This window comes from Macrobrachium nipponense, chromosome 37 (assembly GCF_015104395.2).
Source record: "Macrobrachium nipponense isolate FS-2020 chromosome 37, ASM1510439v2, whole genome shotgun sequence".
NCBI classification, from domain to species: domain Eukaryota; kingdom Metazoa; phylum Arthropoda; class Malacostraca; order Decapoda; family Palaemonidae; genus Macrobrachium; species Macrobrachium nipponense.
Window position 1 is genome coordinate 36600402 of NC_061097.1, and position 26770 is coordinate 36627171.

General features: G+C 37.5%; 2 protein-coding genes across 3 annotated transcripts in view; one reads left to right on the forward strand and one right to left on the reverse strand.

Annotated features, from left to right (window-relative positions):
* The window catches only part of LOC135209129 (mRNA-capping enzyme-like), a 29748-nt gene extending 21905 nt beyond the window's left edge, over positions 1-7843 (reverse strand). The window contains exons 1-3 of the mRNA XM_064241772.1: positions 7699-7843; positions 4406-4603; positions 2126-2318 (exon numbers count right to left, since the gene is read on the reverse strand). Of these exons, the coding sequence (XP_064097842.1) occupies positions 2126-2318; positions 4406-4603 (391 nt within the window). The 5' untranslated portion in view covers positions 7699-7843. The remainder of the gene's footprint in view (positions 1-2125; positions 2319-4405; positions 4604-7698) is intronic.
* Positions 1-26770, forward strand: part of LOC135209134 (uncharacterized) — a 594318-nt gene that overhangs the window by 527586 nt on the left and 39962 nt on the right. The window contains exons 1-5 of one of the 2 annotated variants that reach the window (XM_064241785.1): positions 19142-19324; positions 23245-23415; positions 24304-24380; positions 24708-24830; positions 25963-26116. In XM_064241785.1, coding sequence (XP_064097855.1) covers positions 19288-19324; positions 23245-23415; positions 24304-24380; positions 24708-24830; positions 25963-26116 — 562 coding nt within the window. In that variant the 5' untranslated portion in view covers positions 19142-19287. Of the gene's footprint in view, positions 1-19141; positions 19325-23244; positions 23416-24303; positions 24381-24707; positions 24831-25962; positions 26117-26770 lie in introns of those variants that run through there. The other variant, XM_064241784.1, reaches the window with a different exon arrangement.

Below are 26770 nucleotides of genomic sequence, written 5' to 3' on the forward strand. Positions count from 1 at the left end.
GGAGGAGAACGAATCCTTGGCGAAGAGCGCCTGCTTGAAGAGAAACGCCTGTCCTGTTCCAGGTGTCTGACTCTGAATGAGCAGCTATCAGGAGAAGAGCGCCTGCTCGACGCGAGAAGCTTCCCAGGCTCTTGGCACCTGCTCGGGCGAAAAGCGCCTACTCGGAGAGTAGTTCCTATCAGGCTCTTGATCGATCGAAGAGCGCCTGCGAGGCTCTTGGTACCTTTCTGAAGGAGGCGAGATATCCACGAGGTCTCTCTTGGACTTCTTCACCGGGAGCGAGACGTCCTTCCTACGGTGAGAACTCCCTGCCAAGGAGTTCGCCAGAGCTGAAATCTGCGCCTGCAAACCAGCTAAGATACGCGCCGGAGATCTCTCTAAAGCCTCTACTGGGGACGAGGCTCGAGGGTGAAAAGGAGAAGAGAGCTCTTGCGATCTCCTGGTTCTCTTGACTTCTACCTCAGGCTCTTCCGAGAAGTATTCAGGGCTGGAGGGAAGGGCGCAAGGAGCCTTCCAGGCTCTCTTGAGAGGGCACGAGGCTTCCGAGGCGCTCCATCCGCACTTAGGAGAGGGCGAAGACGACGAAGAGAAGCACTGGCGCAAAACTTCTTTCTTGGTTCGATCCAAGGCAGCCTGGGAACGTACAACAGGATCTGCCGAGGGGACGCCTGACCGGTGGGGGTTCTCCCTAACCTTCATGCGGCTGTTGACTTTCCTCCTCCACTGGGTCTGGGAGTCTGGAAGAGGTCTAGGCCTGGAAGCATTAGTGAGCCAGTCAGACGCACCCTCCACTGCACTAGGGGCACTGCACAATTCACTGGCACTATCACTCTTACCTTCTAATGAGCGTATTTTGCTCTCCATGCTACGAAACGTGGCCCTCATGGAGGCCACCTCTGAATGCGTATCTTCAGGTTCGATGCCGGGGGCTGAAACAGGAGAAGGTACTAACTCTACAACAGGGTTCTCTACTTCAAGTTCGCTAATGCGAGATCTACTTGAGCTTCTTGAAGAAGCCTTACGGACCCTATCTTTCTCTAACTTCCTTAAATAGAAAGAAAGAGACTTCCATCCATCTTCATCCAATCTTTCACACTCCTTACACGGGTTATTGAAAGAACATTCATTTCCTCTACATCCCATACATACATTGTGACGATCTACCGATGCTTTAGGTAGCCTCACCTTACATTCACTCACAGAGCACACTCTAAACATGGTAGATTTTTTAACATCAGAATCAGCCATCACATGAAAAATCCAGAGAAAATCCAAAAAACCAGTCCACAATCGCGTATGCCAAGCCAAAGGATAAGGTACTTCACCAAAAATGTCAGTCCAAAGAATCCAGGCAACGAGAAACAAATCCAACTATCGTGAGGACCTAACAACAGGTGTTGTCAGGACCGGCGACAGTGAAAATCTGACAAGTGGGTTTGGTTCTTACACCCGCCACCCAACGGCGGGTAAGGTAGATCACAAAACCTACCTGTCGCGTGTGCCGTGAGTTTTGAATTCTGTCGTGACGTCAGAGACGTAAGCTAAGTATATATCTGACAGGAAAGTTCATGTACAAAAACAGGCAGTCCCCGGGTTACATCAGGTTTGGGTTAAGCCGTTCTCAGCACTGTTAACCACAATTTTTTGCGCCATCAGTGGATTTACGGCGCTGTTACCTGCTTTACAGAGCTGTTACCCAGACTTACAATGCTGTAACAGCGCTGTAAGTGCTATTTATTCCAATTATATAATTGTGATGATTTGGGTTGAGGCAATTTTCGGCTTACAGCACCCTGGGAATGGAACCCCTGCCATAACCTGGAGACTGTCTGTATGTACAGTAATTGTTTAGTGTTCAAAGCATCTTGTATTAAAAATGGTTTTGAAATCAGTACACCTGAGTTTACTCCAATAATCATTAATGTTTCTGTGTATTTTGAACTCTAATCCTTAAGCAACTCAATAAAAGGGGAGTCATCTTTAATTTCTTCACATTACTTACAGCCTGCCCTAAAACAATCAAGGGTTTTGTCTTTATGCAAGATCATGTTCCAGAGTATATTTTGTTATGATAAATTTCTAAATAAATATGGTAGTATAAATAAACCACAGAATCAGTCCTTACCTATAACTTCCAAAGGATTCTTCCTTATAAAGGCATCACAGATGTTCACAAATGTGTTGACCTGTTCAACAGTTGGGCATTCTCCATGACCCCTACACTGGAGTTTAACATAGCGCGCCTCCTCTTTTTCAATGTCTGCTTTGTCATAAAACCTTGATGTGTTTGTCAGATCTATCCAGAGACCAATCTTCACCTGCAAGTAATTCAGAGATTTACTGCAGTGCCTCAAAATAGCAGAGATTTAGGATATTAAGGTGTCGACTAGCTGCAAATGTTAATTATGTAATACTAAGCTGTCTTCCTAAGGTGAGCCAACTGACTGGTGAGAACTGCATAAAAACAGGATCGGGATGTTTGACGAGAAAATCATACACATTTCATACATTACCACTGAATTGAGCTCACAGTAAGGAAATGAAGGATAAGAAAAAGAGAGAGACTAACTAACAGAAAAATGTGCATAAGGAAATTGAACAGATGACTTGCAGCTCTGGCACAAGTAACTAATAAGAGGAAGGTGGAGGCCAAGAAACATGGCAGGGGAAATTGATATAGGAGGAAAAGAGTCAGCATCTGAATATAGCAGAAGGAAGAAAATTTATTTGAAACAGCAAAGTGAAAGAGGTAGGAGTAATGGTGAAAATGAAAGGATGCAAATAGCAAAAACAAATAATACAACCAAGGCTTTATACAAACAAGGATCTAGTAAATGAAAAGGATGAATCCCTCTCTCTCTTATAATAGTTGGGCCTAGGGATGTCTATCAAGATGTGAAACTTTACAAGGCATAGTTGGAGGTGCACTCTAGATGGTACCCCATTTACATGAGGGTCAATACAGAATGGAAGGTATTGATATGAGTGCAGTCAGTAAATGTACAATGCAACATTTGAGAGGTTAGGAGAGCCCTTAAGATGAAAAATTGAAGGTCTCCAGGTCTATCAAGAATAACAGGAATAGCATTTTGTTGAAAGCAGCTGCAGATGACTTGCTGAAGGACAGACAGCAATATACATAAATATCATTGCACAAGAGAGAAGCCAAAAATTAAGAACAGAAGTAATGAAACTGCTTTCCTGCACTACTGTGTGAAAGGTATAGAGGAATAGCAATGTAGGAACATGCAAAATGGTGGAAAGGTTTTAAAAAAAACTTTTCCTATAGCAATTGCCAGTTGGGTTGTGTGCTGAGTTAATCAACTACGGAGATTTTTATAAGGCAACTACAGGCTATGAATAATTCTAAAGGAATAGATCATTTTTGTAAACCTCAAGAAAGCATAAAATGGATATAGCTAAGGTAGATTATGCCAAAAATATAACCCAGATGATAACAGCATTTGGCGCCCACCATGGACAGAATGACCCGTTTATTATTCATATCTATAATAATTATGGAGATCTGGTAACTACAAATTCAAGAAAAAATGGCCTTGGCAACCACAGTATGCAGATGACCTAGTGTTAAGACCCAAAGAAAAGAAACTCTTTGATGTATTACACAAAGAATACAATTTTTGTCCAGGAATCACAAATGATACGTGGTACATAAGGTATTGATTTTGATTAAAAACTACAGGAGGAAAACATGGACCACACAATTAGTATTTGAAAATTACAACACTTATTTATTTGGGATATATGTTCTTGTTCCAGTAAATGATGATGGTAACCCAAAGCATAGGATACTGTAAAATTGTCACAAAGGTTGCAAATATACGCTTAGGAATCACAGATTATACAAGGGATAAAGGTAATTTGTTGTCAGAACATTAGGATACTAAAGTATCAATACGTATTCATTATTATTCACACCACACTGATATAAGCACATGGTATCTAGTGAGAAGCAACAATGTATACAAAAGATGCAAAAGGGACCAAGGACAATAAGCACTGCTGTGCGCATTCAGATCTCAACTCATCTTGCTCATGCTCCAGAAAACCATACCCATTAGTGACAGTCTCAGTAAGCTTTTTCATCATAGTTTTTTTATCAGTACCAAACAGAATTTCTTTTTTATTGAAGTCAGATAGTAATAGATAATAGACAATTCCATTATATCTAACTTTATAACTGAAGGAAATATTAAACCTACTTACAATTTCTACTATCAAGCAAACTTGCCAGAGTATAATTCTACAAGAACATCAATCATTAATTCAATATTGCTCTACTCTGAAAAAAAGGAAAGAAAGACTGTCAGCTTCAAGAAGGGATTTGCTGCTTACATGTCACCCCACATACTTTTGCTGTGGACAAGACTTTAGCGATCCTCACCTTGTAACTTTTCATAGAAGCAAACAGCATTCCAGGGGAAAATCGGTGTTCAGGCGGCACCTGGTCATCAAACTTTGAGCTTAGAGGTGTCTTGAAGGCTAGGAATTTATTTCCTATGAGAGCGTGGCTTTTACGAGGACAGTGCAGCCATCTAGGGGGGATAGGCCCAGGTCCCCCCTTACCACCTCCACCAGACATCTGGCAAGCGATAAAGGAACCACGGTAAATAGCTAAACCAGTTAACAAATTGATTTTTGGCAGGTTTAGTACCAGAAAGGATCAAATTTTCAAGATAGGAGGACAGTAACTTAAAAGCTTGACATAGAATCCAGACTTATACTACTTGGTAAGCATGTACAGTACAGTTACCTTCTTGGGTCATTGGTTAACATCATTATAAAAAAAAATTTCCAAATTCTTCAAGTGCCAAGAAGTTTGAATTCCTTTATATTTAACACAACATGTAATTATTTCTTACTTTTAAAATCCTTATCATATCTAGTTATATCTGAAGGGGGAATGACACCATTAAATATATACAGTGCAAAATTTTCTTGAAGATACTAAAGCAGATGAAACTCATTGCAGAATAGAAAAGCAGTTTGTTGGGCTGTGTGAGATGTTTTAACAGACCAATTAGAGAGCCTCCATAAATAAATATGAAAAGTGAAGTTGCTACTTTCTCATAGCTAGTACCACTTGGGGGGTTTTTGGTTAGGATTCAGGTGTGTTTCAGGTGATTAAAGTTATGGCAGCTGCTAAGCAAACAACACACCTAATTTAGTTTCCTTGACATTATTTATTATTAAACTATGTTAATATTCATGACAGTAAAGATTCAGGCCTGCAACAACAACAGAAGAGGACTGAAGGAATTACAAATGGATTAAAATTATCTGAAAAATTTACAGCAACAATTGGTGGGGAGGTGTCTTCTATGGAGCACACCCCTCCTTCCTTTTCCAGTTAGAACACAGCATCCTAAATAACTTAAGGTGTACCAGTCTGGTTCTAATATATATTTGCAATAATCAGTGAGTTCATATCAGATTTTCAGTCCCTTGATCAAGCCTGCATCTGAGATCAAAGAATGCTAGATTAGATAATTAAGCATAGGACTGTTCACCTTACATTTAGGCATTGCATATGGCAATCATTATAGATTGTGAATTGTAGTTGTGTATTAAAATTATGTCCTAGCCTAATATGACTGGTAAACTGCATTTTAGTGGCAAAACAGTCTGTAGCTAAACTATACACTGTTGTTTTTCATCTGTCCATCGGCCTGTGGTGTTTTTGTATGGTAACACTGCGTCCCGGGCTTTAGATAGTTACGCTATGTGTAAGTTTTAGGTAAATAAAAGGATATCTGGGTGTACATTTGCAACTGAAAAGTGTTTTAATAATTTACTGTATGCGAATTACAACATTAATATTCAAAATAGGATATTATTATAATCGTTGAATGTAAGCTGAATGTAACTATCTAAAGCCCGGGACGCAGTGTTACCATACAAAAACACCACAGGCGGATGGACAGATGAAAAAAAACAGAGTATAGTTATGTCCAAAAGGTATCATTCTCTTTTAGCACCAAATGTAGCCTAACCTAGCAGTATCTCAAAAATTTACTTACTACAATCCCAGAAAGATGAACATCAGTGAAATACACTTCAGTATATTGATCACAACCAGAGACATTTTTTACTTTACTCAGAAGGGGAAAAAAATTGTTTCATATATTCACAGTATTACATTATTTGACCTCAGACTCATGATCAAGTAAGCCATCCAGTCAAAAAGCTTCCAGTAAGACATTACAGTTTAACATAAATTACATCTGTCCAATCAAATAAGTTTTTTAATCTCACTACACCTTTTCTCTGATTTAATGAGCTTTGCCTAATTTTGATTTTGTTAAGGTTATCCCCAGCACCCATGTTATACATTGCACCCAAGGTTAGGGAAGCTATGTTTGGGTTGTAATCAGATCATATTTCGACCGATTACGTTGATATTTTTCTATAAAAATCCACAGGCTAATTCTTCAGCTAGGAAGTTTATCAGTGTTCAGAAAGAATGTTTTTCCATCCAATAAAAAACAATATACTGGGCATCTAGTTTGTTTAATCTCAGTGTTTCGTAATATTCTTTTTGTTAGGCCTACTGTATTGATTATATATTAGGCTTCCTATGTTCATATAATGTTCTATCTTCATTGAAAAGACCCAAAATACTGTAGGTCAGAAAAAAAATTCATTGTTTTTAACTGTTCCAGTATTATAGCAGGCTAAAGATCCACCATGCATTGTGAACTAAGTACAACAAACTTAAGCCTCACCCTGCCAATATCCCTAGTCCTACAAGCAAAGCACTGAATCACAGTGAACTGATTAATAGTAAATGTATTAGGCTAAACCAGTCTCAATATAAGCTACCATTTTCAAACATGCCAAATCAAATGTCTAAGGCCCAGCTTATCCTTGGGAATTCTAGGCATGAGTTCAGATGAAGAGAGCGAGACTAATTGATCCTGGGCCACCTAGGCCTATTTCAAGACTCGATCATAGGTTCCGTTGACAAAATCTAACACAACTTTTCCTAGATCACCCCATCCTGACCTAACCAGACCTTGCCTTCCTATAACCCTAACCTGACTTTGTAGGGTGTTGTGCTCTGACCTGGCCGAAGGGCTTGGTGCGACCTAAACAACCCCACCTCCCCCGTACCTAGTAACATTAAATATCTGAAACACGCAGTGGGTAGGCTTAAGCTTCTGTCTGGAGGTACCTAGTGTTAGGTTAGCCTGCTCTCGTCGTTAGTATACTTCGCATACCCATCCTAGATCTTTCAGAGATGGTGCTTAGGTAGTAGCTATAGGCTACTTGAGAATGAGACTGACCTAGTCTACCTGGCTAGTCTATTTATATATATTAGTAGCTATTACGCTATTTTGAGGTTAGGCTACTCGAGTCCATGTAAAGTACCTACAGACCTAAGCTGTAACTTTCTCTCCCAAGCCTTACGGATCCACTCAAGTGTAAACAGCTCGGCGTGCCGACAAATTCATGAAAATACGTGATAGCCATATAAACGCAGAACACAACCGTCATATTAAAACGGAGGGCAGATCCCACAGGGCGGTCGGAATTTCCCAGGGGTCTAGGTAAGTAGCCTAGGATATCATGACAGGTCACACAAGTGGGGGGAACTCGACCCTATGCCTATACCCAAAGGCTCTGGGGAAATCTAGGCCCAAATGCCCACAAACCATCCGTTCGCCGCCCTCGCACCTGGTGGTAATGAACGGCCGGTCCACAGGGGAATTACGAAGCCGCTGCCACAGAATAATCTAAATCGGTCCGGGTACGTGACCACAATTCCTGTCAGTAACTGCTGTTTACAAAGTTTCAGGTGGCCGCAGCCACCGCACATCCCCAGCGTACATTCATGCGTCGTGCAGGGACATGACTCTATAAAAACCCGTTTTAATACCTTTTCCTCCCTTATTATCCACCATGCCTTAATTAAAAACAGTATAATATTATTTACCAACATCATTTACATCATTTTTTGGCTGATTAAAGTGTTAGTCTCAACGTAATTAATTGATTATCGGCAACACTTCAATTTCGTCATCAATCCAGCGAATACTCTTCGTCGGACATCGAGCTCTCGTTCGACTGAAATGCAGAAGAGAGAAAGCGTACCCCGTCGGAATTTAGACTTTAATTTATGAGAAAAATAAGTTGATCGAAATAGAACGATTGAATTGATCACTCATAATGTTAAGGACTACGATAACCGAATTCATTTGCAGCCTGTTTCTGCACAGTCGATGTTTTGAAATGTAGGAATAAAGGCAAACTAGAATTTTGTTTACTTCCTGATCCGACAGTTACGTAAACATTAATTTCAAACTAGTTTTTCTTCTCGTCTGCATGGCTTTAGTAGTTGCTTATAGTTCCTTAAACATTCACTCAAACTCATTTGCTATGTATATTTCCAATGAGACTTTCTCGCAATGAACAGGATTAATAGGATAAGAAAAATGTAGGTACATGGAATTTTAATATTGCATTTGAATGGTGGAAAACACAACAACGAGAAAATGAAAAGAAAATTTTGAATATCATCGGAGTCTTAGAAAGTAGTAAAGTTGTACAGTTTTTCCAGATGTCTGCGATTAATTTCTCTTATATGTCTTTATATATATATATATATATATATATATATATATATATATATATATATATATAATAACAGGACCATATTTAAACAGTCCGGTATATCGGAGATATTAACTTTTGTGAATAAAATCTCCGTTAGAAACCTTCCTGTTAAAATTGAGGTCCTGTTGTGTTAGTGTTTGTATGAACGCACAGTTACTACATTTGTCCAAGTGATATATATATATATATATATATATATATATATATATATATATATATATATATATATATATAGATATAGATAGATGATAGGTGATATGATAGATAGAGAGATAGATAGATAGATCGATAGATAGATAGATAGATGAGTAGATAGATAGAGAGAGAGAGAGGTTCAATATCGCACAGTTGTCTCGAAGTTTGAATCCTGTTTATTTCTCCTACATGGATTATTCATTATTTCACAATTCTTTTTATTTACCTGGGTGCTGCTCCTACGAGGGACATTGTGCATGTAATAATATTAATTGTAATAGTAGTATCATTAAGAAAATTATATATAAGTATGAATCCGTTGGTCCATTTGATACTTTTTGTTCTTTGGGTGTACAATTTTCTCGGCTCCATTTAATACATTGTGTGCGATTTGTCAATCTGGTACATTTTTTATTATATGTACAGTGGATGTACACTATGTACATTTTGTCGACTTTGGTTGCATGTAGCTCACTGAGTACATGCGGTTAATAAGTGTTCTGCTTAGATACAAAATACCTACATCTACTACATTTCTCTATTGGGGACACTAAATTTTTTATATTTTTCACTCTCGGTACAGTGGTGCATTTTGTTCATTTGGTGCATTTTTTTTACATTGAGTACAATGGTTGCATTTTGTTCATTGGATACACAATTACTTTTTTATGCTTGGTACAATTTATACATCAGATGCATTTAGTACTTTCTATGTACTTTCCCAACTGTGTACTTATTGCACTGGATGCATTTGATACAACAGGTACAATTTGTCCATTTTATACATTTTGTTCAAGAGATATGTGTACATCGAGTACCTTGGTATATTCTGATATGCAGAACACGGTTTGATTCCTGCTATGACGTCAGAATTTCTTCATTTAATTCTTCGTTTGGATCTAAGGCTTATCAGGGAGAAGTTCAATTATTGTTATTAATATTACTATTATTAAGACGAAGCCCTGTGACCTATATGATGACATTCGGCGCTGAAAGGGAAACTGAGTAAAAAGGTTTGAAAGGCGTAACAGGAGGAAAACCTCAAAGCAGTTGCACTACGAAACAATTGTAAGCAGAGAATATCAACGGAGGTACAGTCAAAAGGAATGAAAGAGGCCGCAGCTAGTAGCCGAAGGGACGCCGCAGAGTACTACCACGTGAGGTTCACTGGCGCCACTACCGTCCTACGGGCCGGGGGGAAAGAGTGCGCGGTAAAGGAATTGCTGAGCGTGAGGGAAAAAATGGCTGAACTTCAGAAAAGACTCCGTATGAGACAGATGATGACTCGGTGGATTTCCCGGGGTCGTCGAACTCAAAACTTCATATCTTGAGGAAGATGGAACCGAGAGAAATTGAAAAGAAGACTGTTACGGCTCCTAAAATGTAGCTAGAAAACTCATACAAAGTGAAAGAATAATTGGTGCAACTTTAGTAGGCTGTCTACCTGCGAATTTCTACACTGTAGCACCAAGGGTTGTTGTTGTTGTTTGAGATTAAGCTGGCCTTATGCCAGCCTCAGGAATCGAATGTGGTAAAATGCACTTAGGGACATTTGACCCTCGACGGGCTAGTACAAAACACGGCGAAACAGCGTAGAAATACGTAGGTAGGCCGCCTACTGAAGTAGCACCGAATAAATTGTAATAAGGTTTTAGAGCCTTTAAATCTGCGGCTTCAGGACTGTACTACAGTGAGCTCCCGGGAGGAATGAAAACCTACAGTATCAGCTCTTTCAAGAAAGATGGAAAACTTACGTTATTCTTATTATCATTATTATTATTACTATTATCATCTAGAGGATGAACCCTATTCATATGGAACAAGCCCACCACAGGGGCCACTGACTTGAATTTCAACCTTCCAAAGAATTATTATGGCGTTCATTAGGAAGAAGTAACAGAAGGTTATATGAAATACAGAAAGTATTTTCTTTTTACGGTTTAGATATCACAATTAATGTGGAGTTCGCTTTGTGACTTTCAGAATGTCACTGCATTATTGTGGTCAAGACAAATGAATTTTCTAGTCTCGCAGAGCGCCTTTGGTGGAGCGAAACCGGATATAAATAAACCAACTGTAACTGTTATTTTGCTCATCTTTTTGTCAGTTATGTACCTGGGATACTATAAGCGATTGTCCTGAACGTAACGGGGTGGCGGTGTGGAACTTACACAAAGAAAATCAGTTTATAAATATGATACTTATCTTAGAAAATTTGTTTCATTGCACCTATATAGCCAGTTACGAAACGGTTCATGTTTTAGTCTTATAGGCTTACGTTATTTGCGCTTGAAGTTGTATTTTTCTTGATGTTGTATTTTTCTTTGTAGGCCATGTAATTGCAAGAACAGAAGAGAATACTGTCCACTTTGTTTATTTTGTATTATGTCTCTTTATGGACAAATTTGTACTACTAATTGTATATTTTTTGTCAATAAAATAACTGTCTCTTATTACCTAAACTTCAGACTTAACTCTTGTTGTTCGACTCCTTGATACAGATCGAAAAGTAAAAATTCTTCTTTTATTTAAAAAATGAAATAAGCAGAGATAATTGAATTCCGGATTATTCAGTTTGGGACTGTTTCAGTCTCTATGTCTCTCTGGCTGCCTCTGTAGTCCCATGCTTCCCCTCAGGCATGGGCTAGAACCAAGATTCTTTTCCTTAATTTGAGCTACATTATGATGCTTGGCTATTGCTGCATAAATGTACATCCAAAGAAGAAGAAGGAGGTTTGCATAGATATAGAGATCTATGGAGACAGGATAACTATAACCGTTGAAAAAGCAGTTGCAAGACGCCACCAGTGGCGTCAGTATAACTGTTAATTAGTGAAATTAATAAAATTTACACCTCTTGCCAATAGAACTGATAATTTGGTGGACGCGAGAGGAACATAAAGACGCCCTGTCTCAGGATAGATGGAATATTGTGGGTTTTAAAGAAGTGAAACAAAAATGAAATTAGACGATCGGTCTAATAACAGTATTTGCCGCGCGTTTTCAAGATTTGGCTTCCAGTAAAATTTCATGGAAAGAGAGAGAGAGAGACGCGGCTGGTATAATTCAATAAAACCGATATCTGGTCTTTTGATCATGTTTCTTCATTGGCACGAACGCTTGCGAAGTTGCTAATTCGTTCATTTTCTTCAGTAGTTTCCAGCTCACTGTTTTTAATCCGTCGCCTTCAATCAAATTCCGTAAACATATGCAGTAATTAGTTATGAGAAGCAACAGAGTGAAAAGTCATTAGCAAGGACGTTATAAAAGCCTTCAGTTACACATTTTTGCCAATTTTATTATTGAATAGTATCTCAAAATTCGTTGTCAACCGAGGAAAATTCCTTTATACTATGAATGGACCAGTATTAACCTAGTTATCCCAAATAAAGTCTCTCTCTCTCTCTCTCTCTCTCTCTCTCTCTCTCTCTCTCTCTCTCTCTCTCTCTCTCTCTCTACTCATAGTTTACCTTGAATTACCAGGTTTGTGTGTGTGTATGTGCATTTCTCAGACAAAGCTACATAATGTAGAGGACAATCAAAGCAAAACATTATATAAACATGATACTGCATCAACCATTTGGCAGCTGTTTACGCACGTGATGTACATCATGCAGGTGTCCTGTGCATTCAATTTAACTGAGACACTTGTTTTATTACTAGTCTGTCTGTATTTGTATGTGTTATATCAATAAAAATTATATGAGAATTCGGTGTGTTGTATAGATATCTCTAGGAAACTATAGGTATTCCTGGCCCTTGGTGAGGACTAGGCCTATATTACCCAGCTGATATTTCCTATTTTTGCCCCTAGCTTACTAGGATTTGAGCACAAGCTTCCTTGTAGGCTATAACAGCTCTATAAGAGATTAGCTAGATCCGTTTAAAGGAGAATTGCGGGCTTGCTCAAAACGAGAACTACGAAATCCTTGTCGTTAGAAGGATTGACGTGTAGTAAAGTGCTCTTGTTTCCTCGACTTTAGTTAGTAGAAGCCAGTCAGATGACCTTGGTTTTATTCCAATAGGCTTAGGTTACTGGCTCTTAGAAATTAGCGCTAAATGAAGCTGGCCATCCTGTAGTGTATATAGCCAAGAAATCCTTCATTATCTTTATGAGGCATTATGCTTCGTATGTAGGATGTTGTAGAAGATAAAGATGACAATAATTATTTTAATTGTTATTGCTATAATGGACAGCCATTAAATTAGATTGTATTTATTATTCATACTATACCTCAGAGTAGAGAGAGAGGGCGCAGGTTTTTGCAGCTTCTTTGACTAATCTGTATATTAAGAAACCAATTCACTAGGACCAATGGTATTTAATAAAATATAGGAAACAATTATGGTGGAATTAGCATTGCTTTATGTATGTATGCCTATATGTACAGGGTGTCCGTAAGCCCCAGTACTATTACAGGCAATAAATACTTGTACTGGTACTTTATGGACACCCTGTATATATATATATATATATATATATATATATATATATATATATATATATATATATATATTACACCGAGTTGTAGATCCCAAAAAATACACTTTTTAAAAATACATTAGACCGAGGTTGCAGAGGGACAGACGTGGCAAACTTCTAGAGCACGATGATCGGTAACAGATGTTATACCCGTAAAGCATCGATTGCCAGTGATTATTATAATTATATATGTAAAGTATATAATAACTGTGCTCCTACTTCTTTCACATATGGCTTTATCAGTTGAATTTTTCAAGTTGTTGATTGATTTTCTCACAGACTTTAACCCGAATTCGATTCTTAAAATTGGTTCATTTTTCACCATTGATTTTACAACCATTCTCTCTCTCTCTCTCTCTCTCTCTCTCTCTCTCTCTCTCTCTCTCTAAACTGTACGAGTAAATTTCCTTCTCTTTAATGTATTCATGACAAATTATTTAAAGTTATCATGAGAGACAGTATACGCATTGTGGTCCCTACACACCGTCGTATCTCTACGCGCATGCGCCAACCATTTTTTTTTTCTTTCTTTTTTGAAGCGGGTTCCCACCACAGTAGGTATCGAAACCGGCCCAAGACCGGAAATGGAACCGGGTGGCGATAGAGGGGGGGGGGGGGGGGGCCGGCGGCGTTGGGCGCTGTCTGCCCAATTATCATTATCATAAGCTCCAGAAGGGATAATATTATACGGATCATTCAAGCTGTCCAGTGCTTGTCTTGATATCTTTGCATGCATAAATATTTACACATTATTCATTATGATAATCTAGAATAATAAAATCCGAGTGGTTCTCGTTTCTCCTCCCCCGGAGGACAGTAGGAGAGACATGACACAGCCACCCCATTTTCCCGCAAACCTGATTGTCCGCCCCGGTATGTAGGGGAACGGTAGGTTAGGGGAGTCGTCGTAATAATAATATAAATAATAATCTTTAGGTTCTTGTCTCAAAATTTACATATAATGATTAGCATTAATAATAATAATATTTGCATATATCCTTAAAAAACATTTTAATGGTAATTATTCATCAAATGCCCTGAATAAAACGCATATTCATTGTCAAACATATTCACGGGATGTTAGAAAATATATAAATGTTCACCAGATAGTTGTAGATTATAAGGTTAAATATTCGTCTGTAAGACTTACCTTACACGAATACTAACGAATATTGGTTTTTTTATCTGAAAACTATACACTTAAATGTTTCTTTATAAATCTTCACAAATTGATGTTTTAATATTCATTAAATATTTTGATTAAATATTACTAAATATTCGTAACAGAATATTTAAAAATACGACAAATTTTTATGCCTCTCACCAAACGATTCTGGTGAGACAAATATTCACTCTGCAAAAATAGTCAATAATAACCAATTTCTGGTCTGAAATACCCAAAATAGTCACTTGATGAAGCATCCCTGGTAGAGAGGAAGCTAATATTGGTGTGCTTCTTTAACATGGTGGCCACTCCTACAACCATTTCTATGGCACATCCGCCTGGTTGATTGGGAATATAATGAGAATGTTCCCCTTAACACGCTATGACATTCCTCTGAGAGAGAGAGAGAGAGAGAGTATACGTAAATATCTTTCTCCTTTATTCTATGGATGTAAACAATAAAAAAAAATACCAGAACCTATCTTAAAGATAATTAGCTTTTCAACACACTCACAAATATAGATACTGAATTTGCGTCGAACAATTTTAGTTATACGCACATTCATACAGCCATATGATTGTACACAGTTATCCGCAAAACTCTTTATGTAGGCTTCGTAGGAAATCTATACTCAAGACGTTTTTCCATTTAGTCACTGACGCGTGAGTCAGTGGCAAGACCTTATACTATAATACAAGATTCTCTCTCTCTCTCTCTCTCTCTCTCTCTCTCTCTCTCTCTCTCTCTCTCTCTCTCTCAAGACCTTTTTAAACCATGATTCTACTGTAAATTTAATGCTAATGTCGTTGCTAGAATAAAGGAGAAAGATATATACTCTCTCTCTCTCTCTCTCTCTCTCTCTCTCTCTCTCTCTCTCTCTCTCTCTCTCTCTCTCTCTCTCTCTCTCTCTCTCTCGTGGACGCCAGTCGTATCTTTAATATATTCGTTTTAATCCAAATCCATTTTCCAATTAATTTGTGTTTCTTTTTTATCTATCTTATTTTATTTATTATTAATTTTTTGGGGGGTAAAAGATCAAACCATGTCACTTCTCAATTTTTAAGAATTATTTCTGTAAAGCAACTGTTGTTTTATAAAAAGAATTTTACCATCCACCAAAGACTTCATTATAATGAAATTTATGTTGTCTCATTTTTATGAAATATTCTTTGGAACATTTTACTCTTATCAGTTTTATTATCGGTCCCTAAATGCATTAATCTACGCCATCTTTTTATCTTATTTTATCTACGTTAAAGCACTTATCTTCATATCAGCTGAACATGTATTGTCCTTATTTCCTTTTAAACTTCAAGCTATATGAGAGTCGTCCACAGTGGCGTTCCTGAGGGGGTGGGGTGGGGGGTTGTTTGAAATCGCCCCTAGGCCCCAAAGTGAGGAGGGGGCGCCCCAAAATGCGAAATTTAACCTATGACAGGGCAAGCTAAATCCAATGTAAATTTGTATTCACAAGTGCCTTTAGAATGAACCTACAATTGTTCATATTCTAAAAATCTCCCCCCCCCGGCCCTCCTCCCAGCCCCCAGCTGCTTTGGGTCGCTTCTCTCGCCTCCCCGTAAGAGGGGTCCCAAATGGGACTGTGCCCCCCCCAGGGTCCCGAAATGTCTAGGAACGCCCCTCCCCCACCGGTACATTTCTGCTACCGGAACCCTTATTACTTAATGATTTTTTAATTCCAAATATTGTTTTTCTGAGCAATTCCAAATGAGACGGAGACACGGGGGGATATTTTATATCCTAGAAACGACCTTCAAGTTCGATATAGGATCAACATTTGAGAATTATTTGAATTCAGCTTTGCATTAACCTTTACATTTTTGCGCAATAAAATGAGCTCATTCAAAGTCATCTGAGAAATCAATTATGGAATTTTTAAAAATTTCTTTCAGTTTCCCTACCACCCCAGCTATACCCATGGGCAGAATCTTATCATTCTAAAGCTGCCTCACACCAAGCTAAAACCACCACCTCACACCAAGCTAAAACATTATTTCATTATGCGAGAGGATCCAAGACCTTTATTCTCACACTAAGACCTCCGGGACGCTTAGAAGAACAGAACGCTTCGATTCACATCGCATTGTATTCTTGATCCTATCATCAGAATAACGATAATAATAATAATATTGAAAATGATGCAGCTATAGTGTATCAAGTCTCCTAAGGACGTATAAAGTTTTCCTGTTCTCTTAGTTTTATTCCTCAAACCAGTTTATGCATCAAGACAAATTTTAAACCATTTATAAACAGTTAACTATACATGCATACATAAACCTGCATACGTTAAACAAACCTAATTACGGCACATATATTAACACGTAGCTACACAAACATGCGTGTGTTTGTGTGTGTGTGTGTGTGTGACAGTCATACATACACAAACACATGTATAAATAAACCCATGAATGTTTTGTTAGCAATTTTTCCACCATTAAAGCAAAACTTCCCCTATAACCTTTGACTCCGGGACGAGAGCGCCATTAAAGTTCAGGAGTTCTTTTGAATTATCAAATAAACAATAATATTTTTTTTTGTTACTATTGACAAATAAACTCGATTCATTTTTTTCCTTTGGGTCTTAATTAGCGATCGGATTTTGACGAAGCTTATTTACAGGCTTAGAAAAACATATAAGCGTTGAAAATCTATATTAAATATGGTAGCAAAGCGATATATATATATATATATATATATATATATAATATATATATATATATATATGTGTGTGTGTGTGTGTGTGTGTGTGTGTGTGTGTATGTATGTTATGATATGTATGTATGTATGTATGTATGTATGTATGTATGTATGTATGTACAAGCCGTGAATACAACAGATGTAATTTCAAATTCCTAAACTTGGTGACGTTAACGTATCAATTTCTAAAATTATCAACTGGCACCTTTTTATCAGTGTGGTTTCCTCTCTGTCTCTATCTATCTCTCACTCTCTCTCCCTCCTTCTCTCTCTCTCTCTCTTGTCTACATCCTGTCTTGGAGACTGGGGCCTTTCGATTATGTTGTGAGGTTGAATGGAGTTTTTACTTTTATTTCTTTTTATTATTATCATTATTGTCTGTCTGTGTGTTAGTGTATATTTTGCGGAAATCAGTTTGATGCTTTAAGTAAAATGTTTAGTGAAGGTAAGATTATTATTATTATTTTCATTCAGGGGTTGATAAATGTGCATAATTATGTCGATGGAGAGTAGAATCAATTATCACCGATGTTACTGTTACTGGCTGCTGTGGAGAGCGAACTGAACCTCTCGACTCAGAGAGAGAGAGAGAGAGAGAGAGAGAGAGAGAGAGAGAGAGAGAGAGAGAGAGAGAGACCTAAACACCCACAAACAGCATCATCATCCTCCCGAAATAATGTATACTATGTATTTTAGTCTGAAGAATGGAGAAATGTGTCCAGAACCCGCAGTTATAGGCCTAGGCACTTTTCCGCACCCAATGTGCCTCCTGCTCTTCTTTCTTCTTCTTCTTTGCCTCCCACATCGGAACTCGTGCGTTATTCCGTGTCCAGTGCAGTATTCACTTCCCTCCCTGGAAGGCGCGTAGGCTCGTCACCTTTAAAATCTTTTTCCACTCCAGATGAACAGGTTACCAAACGGTTCCGCTGGTGGCCTTAATTACACACAAGTTGAACAACGGCCGTCGAGATTCTATAATGTAATAAGGGTGACTGTCAATCTATAGTATAACTATCTATCTTTCGTTAATGACTTATGGTTAATGGTATTACGGAATTAATTCGTTATGCATCATAGCTCGGTAGCCGATTGGTTGCTGATGAATAGTGTAAATATATATTTTTGACCGTAGGACGGGCATTTTAAATTCATGTATACCTACATTTTAGACTTACATATGTTTTTTTTTTTCTTTTTTTACGTACATGCACTGAACATGTTCAGTCCCTTAAAACACACACACACACACACACACACACACACACACACACACACACACACACATATATATATATATATATATATATATATATATATATATATATATATATATATATATCATCATGAATTACACATACCGGCATACGGGATTCTCATGTTTGTAATATACACATGACGACATTCGCTTACTCCTTGCACTTACGAATACTGTATATTTATAACAGATGAATGAATATGTATATTTAAAGTGGAATATAAAGCGATAAATATACGGGAGTAAATATGACTTAAAGTTGATAGTCAATGAAATGTAGATAACCTGGTTGGTTGATATCAACGCATGCTTTCTATAAATGCGTTATATTGGGCGACGAAATCAATAACCCTGCCCTGCCCTTTATTAGTTTAGAGACGCAAAACGATTTCGGTTTTGGGTTTTAAATGGACGAAATGTAGAAAATGATGATGACAAGACCTTCAATCTTTTCAAATCTGGCACCAGAATCTGCTGCCGAATAAATATGACTTAGCAACCGCGTTGCCGATCTGAAATGCGGGAATGTGGGTTTGTCTTTCAAGTATATGGGTTTTTGGCTTGTTTTGATTATACGTTATTGTAATATGAATTGAAATGGATGCAAATAGACGTTAGATAGGGGGAAATTGGGTTGATGTGAGAGGAAAGAGCTGCGATTTAATTCGGCCTCAGGCAACTCCCACTCCTTCATCCAGTTTCGTCACTTCCACCGTCAAACTGGCCAAGCCTGACTTTTCTAGTCCCCGAGACCAGGCTGAAGTCGGGACTTTCGTCTCGGTCTTTTGACGTCGTGACCCTATCAGGCTCCCGAGGGATAATCGAGGACTTCACCCATGGCGGAGGAAAAGCCCAAAGTCCTGGTGCTGGGAGGTAAATAAGGCCTGAAGTGAATGGTGTGCTGGAGGAGACGAGGCCGTGCTTGCTTGCTCTGCTCTGCTCTGCTCTGCTCGGCCACAGGAGGAGGACTCCCTGCCTGTGTCTTCTTGTCTGTGTCTGTGTGCGTGTCTGTGCAAGCACCAGTGACGACTTCATTACTTATTATTACGTTCGTTGATAGTTAAGATTAGCGATCTCTTATGTTAATCGTTGTCGATTTAATTCGGCCGTCGGGTCCATTTTTCTTCTTAATTTAGAGGTTCCGATGTAACCCGATCTTCTGCTGCTATGGCCGAGTGTGTTGCTGTTAATGTCTTTAGCTAATTAAGAAACTTATAATTGCCGTAATTAGGAGGTAATTAGTTCATATGTATACCGAAATTAGACGTTAGATATCGTACATACTTAAACAGTAAGGGGGTCGATTTGCATTCGTTACGAAACCAACTACTACTATGTATAGGGTCTAAGGATTAAGCTATTCTCCATTAATAGGCCAACCTAGATCTAGGAATAGTAGGCTATTATCATATTACCATAATAGGTACTTTATCTAAATTCGGCCTAAGCTGAAAAATAAAAAAATAAATCATTGTGTAGGCCTACCATGAAATTACTCGAGAATCATATCTTTTATTATATTGTCAGATTACTAGGCTATGAACTTTACTACGCACGGTCTTCTGATCCCGGAGCTTTATTGATATTTGACTGAGACAGACATACTACTAAATAACCTAGTGTAACGTAGGACGTCAGGGTAGCCTAAATGACGGAGCGGCGACATAGTGGCCACCGATCCTGGAATGCTGCCACCTTCCCGAAAAAGTACTTTAATTCGCTGCCGTGAGCGTCATTCAAGAGTTGTAGCCTATCCAGGCAGCACACTGAGTGAGACCTTTATGCTCCTCTCGAAGAAAGTGTTTCCTCCTAAATTACGAAATAACGGAATATAATTCAAGCGGTTTTTCGGGAAGTGGCCACGTTCTGAGAGAGGTGGCTGCTACTTCGCCGCCAGGTTATTTACCCTACATCTGACGTAACCAGGGTTGGCTGGACAGAAGATGAACCTGGAGGCTTGTGCTGGTTAAACCAAAGACTGCTGATGCATGGCTCCTGCCGGTTGGCGACCAGAATGCTTGAGTTTTGTTTTTATGTTTGACATGGTGCCCATTTTGTATGTGAACTGGAAGTGGTACTTCAGAGGGGTGTGGTGGTACTCTTCAGTTTTACCCTCATTGTAGAGTTAGCAATTTTAACTCTATGCTCAAAGTCATATCGTTGGCTTGGTTAGGTTAAGTTAGCAAGGTCAACATATTTCTAGTTTAAGAAATGAGAATAGTCTTGCCGTATTGAAATTACATATTTCCAGTTTAAGAAATGAGAATAGTCTTGCCGTATTGAAATTACATATTTCCAGTTTAAGAAATGAGAATAGTCTTGGCGTATTGAAATTGACTCATTAATATCGTACATTGTTGGTGTTCAGATCAGTGGCACTTCTTGGTCACTGAAGTATGCAAGTCGTGGTTAATGTAAGCTCTTTGCATCATTGGTTCCAGTGAAACTCTTCATTTCATGGAAGCCAATAAACGTGTATTTACGTCAGGACGTGTCAGCCCATGGGTTTTGGCGTTAGGCTAGCGATTATGTCAATTCAAACTAATATAGATGATCAAGTAATTTTGTCAAAAGAATTGATTCTAAAATTTGTGATCATGTGATTTTAATGGATTTAGTCATGATAGTTGCCATTGATAAGTTGTTATGGGTAGTATTGTTGTAGCCAAGTATGACATTACTGAAGGTCCTTTGACAAGGTTAGTATTTCTGAGGAAAATCTCTGCACAGTGTTATTGTTTATCATTGAAATTGTTTGATTGAACAATATTGAAAAGGGTAAATGTATAAGTGATGTGTCGTCATTTGTGGCCTTAGGCGTTAATAATGTGGGTACATTAAGTTTTTGATAATGGTATATTTTAAGACCATGCTGGTAATGTCAGAATTTTAGTGATGCATGGAATAATGCCACTGGTAATGGGTGGTTGCTTTTATTTAATTTATGCTGTACCCTAACATTTTTACAGTAATTACCTATGTGAGTTTCATTTAAAAAAAAAATTTAGACTACATAAACAGGCTTGCAGATTGCCATTCTTCCGAAAGTATGTTTCTAAAATAAATTTAAAGATTGGAAGTTTTTTTATTTTGCTAAAGTTGCAACTATTTTTTTTTTATGTTTTTTACATTAGAAATACGGTGCAGAATTCAAAAGTAACATAATCATGCGAAACGGAAATGATAGAATTATATCATGGATGGTAGATGGGGTACGTATAGAGAAATAATAAGTGCACGGAGTAATGGCTAAAATAGATTAATAATAAATACCTCAGCCCCTTGTAACAACTGGATTTCAATTCTCATGATAGCTTTATGACAGTGATGATGAATTTCCACTCTTGGATTTAATGTACTGCTGTACGTATACCAAAATATTATTGTGTTAATTTTTCTCTAGAATTTGCCATGGCAGTCTGTATGTGTCTCTAGAATCAGATGTTTAGTTAGTAAAAAAAAAAAAATAGCTTGAGGTTTACACTTACCTATGTTCCTTATGCACATTATTCTCAATAATGGTTATCCTCTTCGGATACCAAGATCATGAATAAAAATCTTAATTGTTTGGTAAGAGTAAGTACTCTTTGAATTACATACCTGTATTCATTTTCAGCATAACTTATCTTGATTCCTGTTGATTGTAACAGAGGGCAAAACAGTTGAACTTGGGCAGCTTGGTATACAAGGAAAGATTAAGTCACCCATGAGTAGCCTTTCTAAGTAAAGTTGCTGTATAAAATGAATAATGATGCTGAATTGAATGTAGGATCTTGACTTTTTTCCTTTGTACGTGGATAGGAAGGGTACCAGAAACTTTTGATATAATTAGTTTCATGTTTGTGTGAATGCAATCATTTTTGGGGGGAGCATGTTGCATTGGCTGCCAGTCATTTAAAGAAGGGAAACTGGTGTTAAGAGCACTGTTCTATACAAATATACAAAAGATTATATGTTTTGTGGATACAGTTCATTAATTTAATTATTAATTATTATCACTGCTGCTGTTGATTTCATCAGAAGTATGTTTTCTGCATTATATAAAGGTAAATGGTATATACGTGTACCCAGTGAATGGTGTCTAGATTAACAACATTTGAGAATGATTTTATTGATAAAATATTGTATTCTAACCACATAGTATTGCATGTTGGTGCAAAATCAATGGAGTGAATCATCGACCTTGGATATATGGCCTGATGGTGGTGGTGTTGGATGGAGGTGGATCCACCACCAGCATATATCATGAGCTGGTACTGACACATTACCATATTTAGAAGCAGATGATGTTCCTAATTCAGTAGAGTTTGGAAGAAGCTTGTCTTGCAGTGGAATGGTATCACTTCATGTATTTGATGTTGCATATAACATTGTAACTTTAGAGTGGTCTTTTTTCTTTTATAAAAAATAATACAGTATTCTAAGAGTGGTCTTTTTTTATACAAAATAATACAGTATTCTAAATGATGTCCAGTAATAGTAACATTGGACATCATGTAGAATACTATTTTGAAAGTGACAACTTCAAAAGTTACAGGGTCCTGTATTGATTTAGTAATTATAATTCTGATTTGTCTGCTGGTAATTTTGGATTTTTTTCTGGTTTTCATTTAAAAGGTAGTCTATGATTATTGTTTAGATGAGAAAAGCTTTGAAGTAATTATAATGCCCAGAATTTTTTTTTATATATTTATGCTCTTATAAATGCAGGCCGTTAGTTATGCACTTTTCTCATACAGATTGTCCTGTAGTGATCAAGTACTAAAAATACCAGTTCTCTCCATTGTTCCCAGGATGTGGATTCATAGGTCGACACATTGTTGGGGAGTTGGTAGCAAAGGACCTGGCCTCTACGATTTGTGTAGTGGATAAAGTACCCCCTCAGATTGCCTGGCTGAATGAAAATCACCGACAAATTTTCGATGAAAAAGTTGTGTTCAGAAGTGCTAATCTTATTAATCCTGGTAAGTAATAAATTCAGCTCTTGTTTAGCAAGGAACTGGTTTTGGTCTCCTTTACTTAAAGTGACTCGTAGATTCTATATTTGTGGAGTATGAATGAGATTTAGGCCCGATGTCAAGCACTGCGAACCATGAGGTCCTTCAGCACTGAAAGTGAAAGTCAGTCGGAAAACCTCAAAGCAGTTGCACTATGAAACAGTTGTTAGGAGAGGGTGAAAAGTAAGATGGAAGAAAGAGAATATGAAAGAAGGTACTGAGGAGAGTCTGTATTTATTTGAATATGGAATGCCCATAGCTTGCTTGTAAGTCTGTTGAGATTGGTCAAAGATGATGATGTGGTTGTGGTTGCTTTAAGCTAATCTACAAGTTAACAAATTGATCAGGTAATTGGTATTCAGTGATGTGTTTACAAGGTCATTTATGAAGTGATTGATATTCTTTAGGGTTTGAGTAGGTCTTTAACATGGTCATAGTTTGATTACATAGAATTTTGGTATTTTAGACTTAGCTTAGTAATTGTGTTATTTATTGAAGTTAGGTATAATTTGTACTGCCTGTATATTAATGGTAATTTACAGAAGGCAATATTGTACAGTTTATGTTGCCAATAAGAAGTTGAGTAATATGAGTATAAAGGCTTATTAAAATACTAATGGATTACACTGTATTTGTAGAGCAAAAATATTTTTATATCTATTCTAGTAAAGTAAAAATTTTACATTCAAAATATTGCACCATGCTTTTTCATTTAGTACTGTAGTAAATCCTAATGTTAAGACTGAAGGTTTGTTAGTTATGAAAAATACAAATTAGTTACAAATTTGGTATTTTGACAGACTACATTACATTTCAACAGATTCTCTAATTTTGTTTCCTTTTGTTTTTTTTTAGCATCATGCAAGACAGCATTTGGTGAGGAGACATGGGATTGGGTAATAAATGCAGCTGGTGAAACAAAGACAGGCCAGGTACGTTTTTAGTTTGTCTGAATTATAGGTGTCATTATGTTCACTGTTGACAAGCTATACAGAAACTGTCTTATGATTGCAAGATGACAGTGAGATTATCCTTCTCCCAAGATATGTAGTTCATTTGTTTTGGGGGTTAATCACTCTTTAACTCCCCCATTGGGAGGGCCCGTTAGTTGTTATTTTTAAATCAAAATGATAAGATATAAGGATTGAAGTTGACTGCCATGTCAGTTATTTTATAAGAGCTATGATAGGCACTGTGAAAATATTTGCTATAGTGTCTTTGTAACCGGTTTTGTTTTCACCAACCCAACATTTTTCCAGGTAGAAGCAGTTTATCAAGAAGGAATAGTCAGACTCTCCACTAATTGTGCGATAGAAGCAGCCGACAGAAAGATAAAGATCTATGTAGAAATATCAGCTGGCAATATGGGTTCTGATGAAAAAGTAAGTGATGGAACATTTCTTTTTCCATTATATTCTTTTGTAAATAGTTTTAAGCCGGAAAACCATTCACATTAGTACCTAATTATAGTTGAGTTTGGTTAGAATAACTTTTTGTTGGGGGGGGGGGGGGCAAACGTACGTTACTGCAATTACGTGCTCACTCTAAAGAGTAACATGTAACTGTCATTATGTAGCCAGTATTACTGTGGGGTTACTATAGATTGGTAAGCCTCAGGGCTAAGAGAATAAAATAAGAGATTGACAGGATGTGCCTCTGATAAGAACTTGTCCCTCGCTCTGTGAAGCTTATTTCTGTCAGCTCCTCTCTTCTTCACTTTGGTTTATGTAATCCATTGCCAAACTTACTTTAATGTTGATTTTGTTGTAGAGTGTCTTCCCTAATTTGAAAGCAGGTTTTTATATGAGTTAACATGATAATTGAGAAATTTAACTGTAAAGTAATAAACTTCTATATGCTATCATGTAGACGTTTGAAATTATGATAGGTTTGTGAGAATGTATTTTATTGTATTTTGTTAATTTATGGTAAGGTTGTAACTTGCACAAATTGAGATGTGATTCATATAACTTACAAATCCTTATTAGAAGGTGTGTACATTTTTTCAAATGCCTTGTTCAACCCAACTTAGTTCATTCATGGTTGGGTGAACTAGAATAAACTTCTTAAGCATAAAAAATGTAATACTCATGAATATGATTAATAAATGACTTAAGGTTCCACAGCTACTTTATGATGAACACTTTGTTGAGACATATTTTGTGTAATGATATAAAGATTCATTATGAACAAAATTATCATACATACTGAAGAAAACTAGAATGTCAGTAATGGGTCCGTATATACACAAAAAAATGTAAAAAAAAAAAAAATAGTTATAAATAAGCTTGTAAATGGATGTTAAGTAGTAGTGACAGACAGGTATACTAGTGAATTATAGAAATGAAACTATTATTTCTTCTGTATTACATGAATAAATATGTAAATCCCCTGGAAAGGCTTGTTTCGATGACAGATGGTTGAATACATGAATCTCTTGGAATGCTTGGTTGGATAAGATGATTTTCATCCTATAATATTTAACAGAGGATATTGATTCTTAACTTTTCTCAGACTGCTCACAAGGAATCTGACGATTGCCATCCCTGGTCTGTCACAGCAACTTGTAAACGGGATGTCGAGAAAAAAATCATGGATATGCCTGGTCTCAACTGGATCATAGTAAGACCTGCCATTGTGTATGGTCCATCTGATCGGCTTGGAATAAGTAAGTCATTTTGAACTATTAATTGTTAGTGTACTTTATGAACATAATGTACAGTAATATCCAGATGAAAGGTAAAAATATTTAGAGATAGGAAACATATTTCAGTTAATTTTGGCCGTAATTTCTAAATATTCTTAATTTGTGTTTGTTCCGATACGTAATACAAACCCTCGGTCCTTTAACAATAGGAAGGTAACTAGCGGCAGCTGGGACGGTCGTAAGCTTCGAACAAGGGGAGAACGGTAGTTAACTGCTTGTCCGATCGTGCGCGCGCCCGCGCGCCCGAGAGGTGAAGAATCACTTTTGCTTTCGGCCGTGGGTGTGAAGGACGTGTTCGTCATCGCTCTCTGCCCGCTTCATCGTCGTATGCTTTGTTTATATTGTGTTTTCTACTAATGGTTTGTTTGACTTGAAAATGAAACTGTAAGTACACTGTTTTCATTTTCATTACTTAATTATGAACCAACATGGAGCTATCGCCGTAGATGCGGCGATTTCCTCTCTTTTCATGAATTGAACCCTTGAATTATGTCTCGGTGCCGACGCTCGCGCCGAGTCATGTATTTGGGCGAAAGTGTGTAATTGAAAAATGTAAGTACTTTTTTCATTATATTTTTGCCCTGTGCGTTCGTTACCGAGAGCGTGATTGCGCTC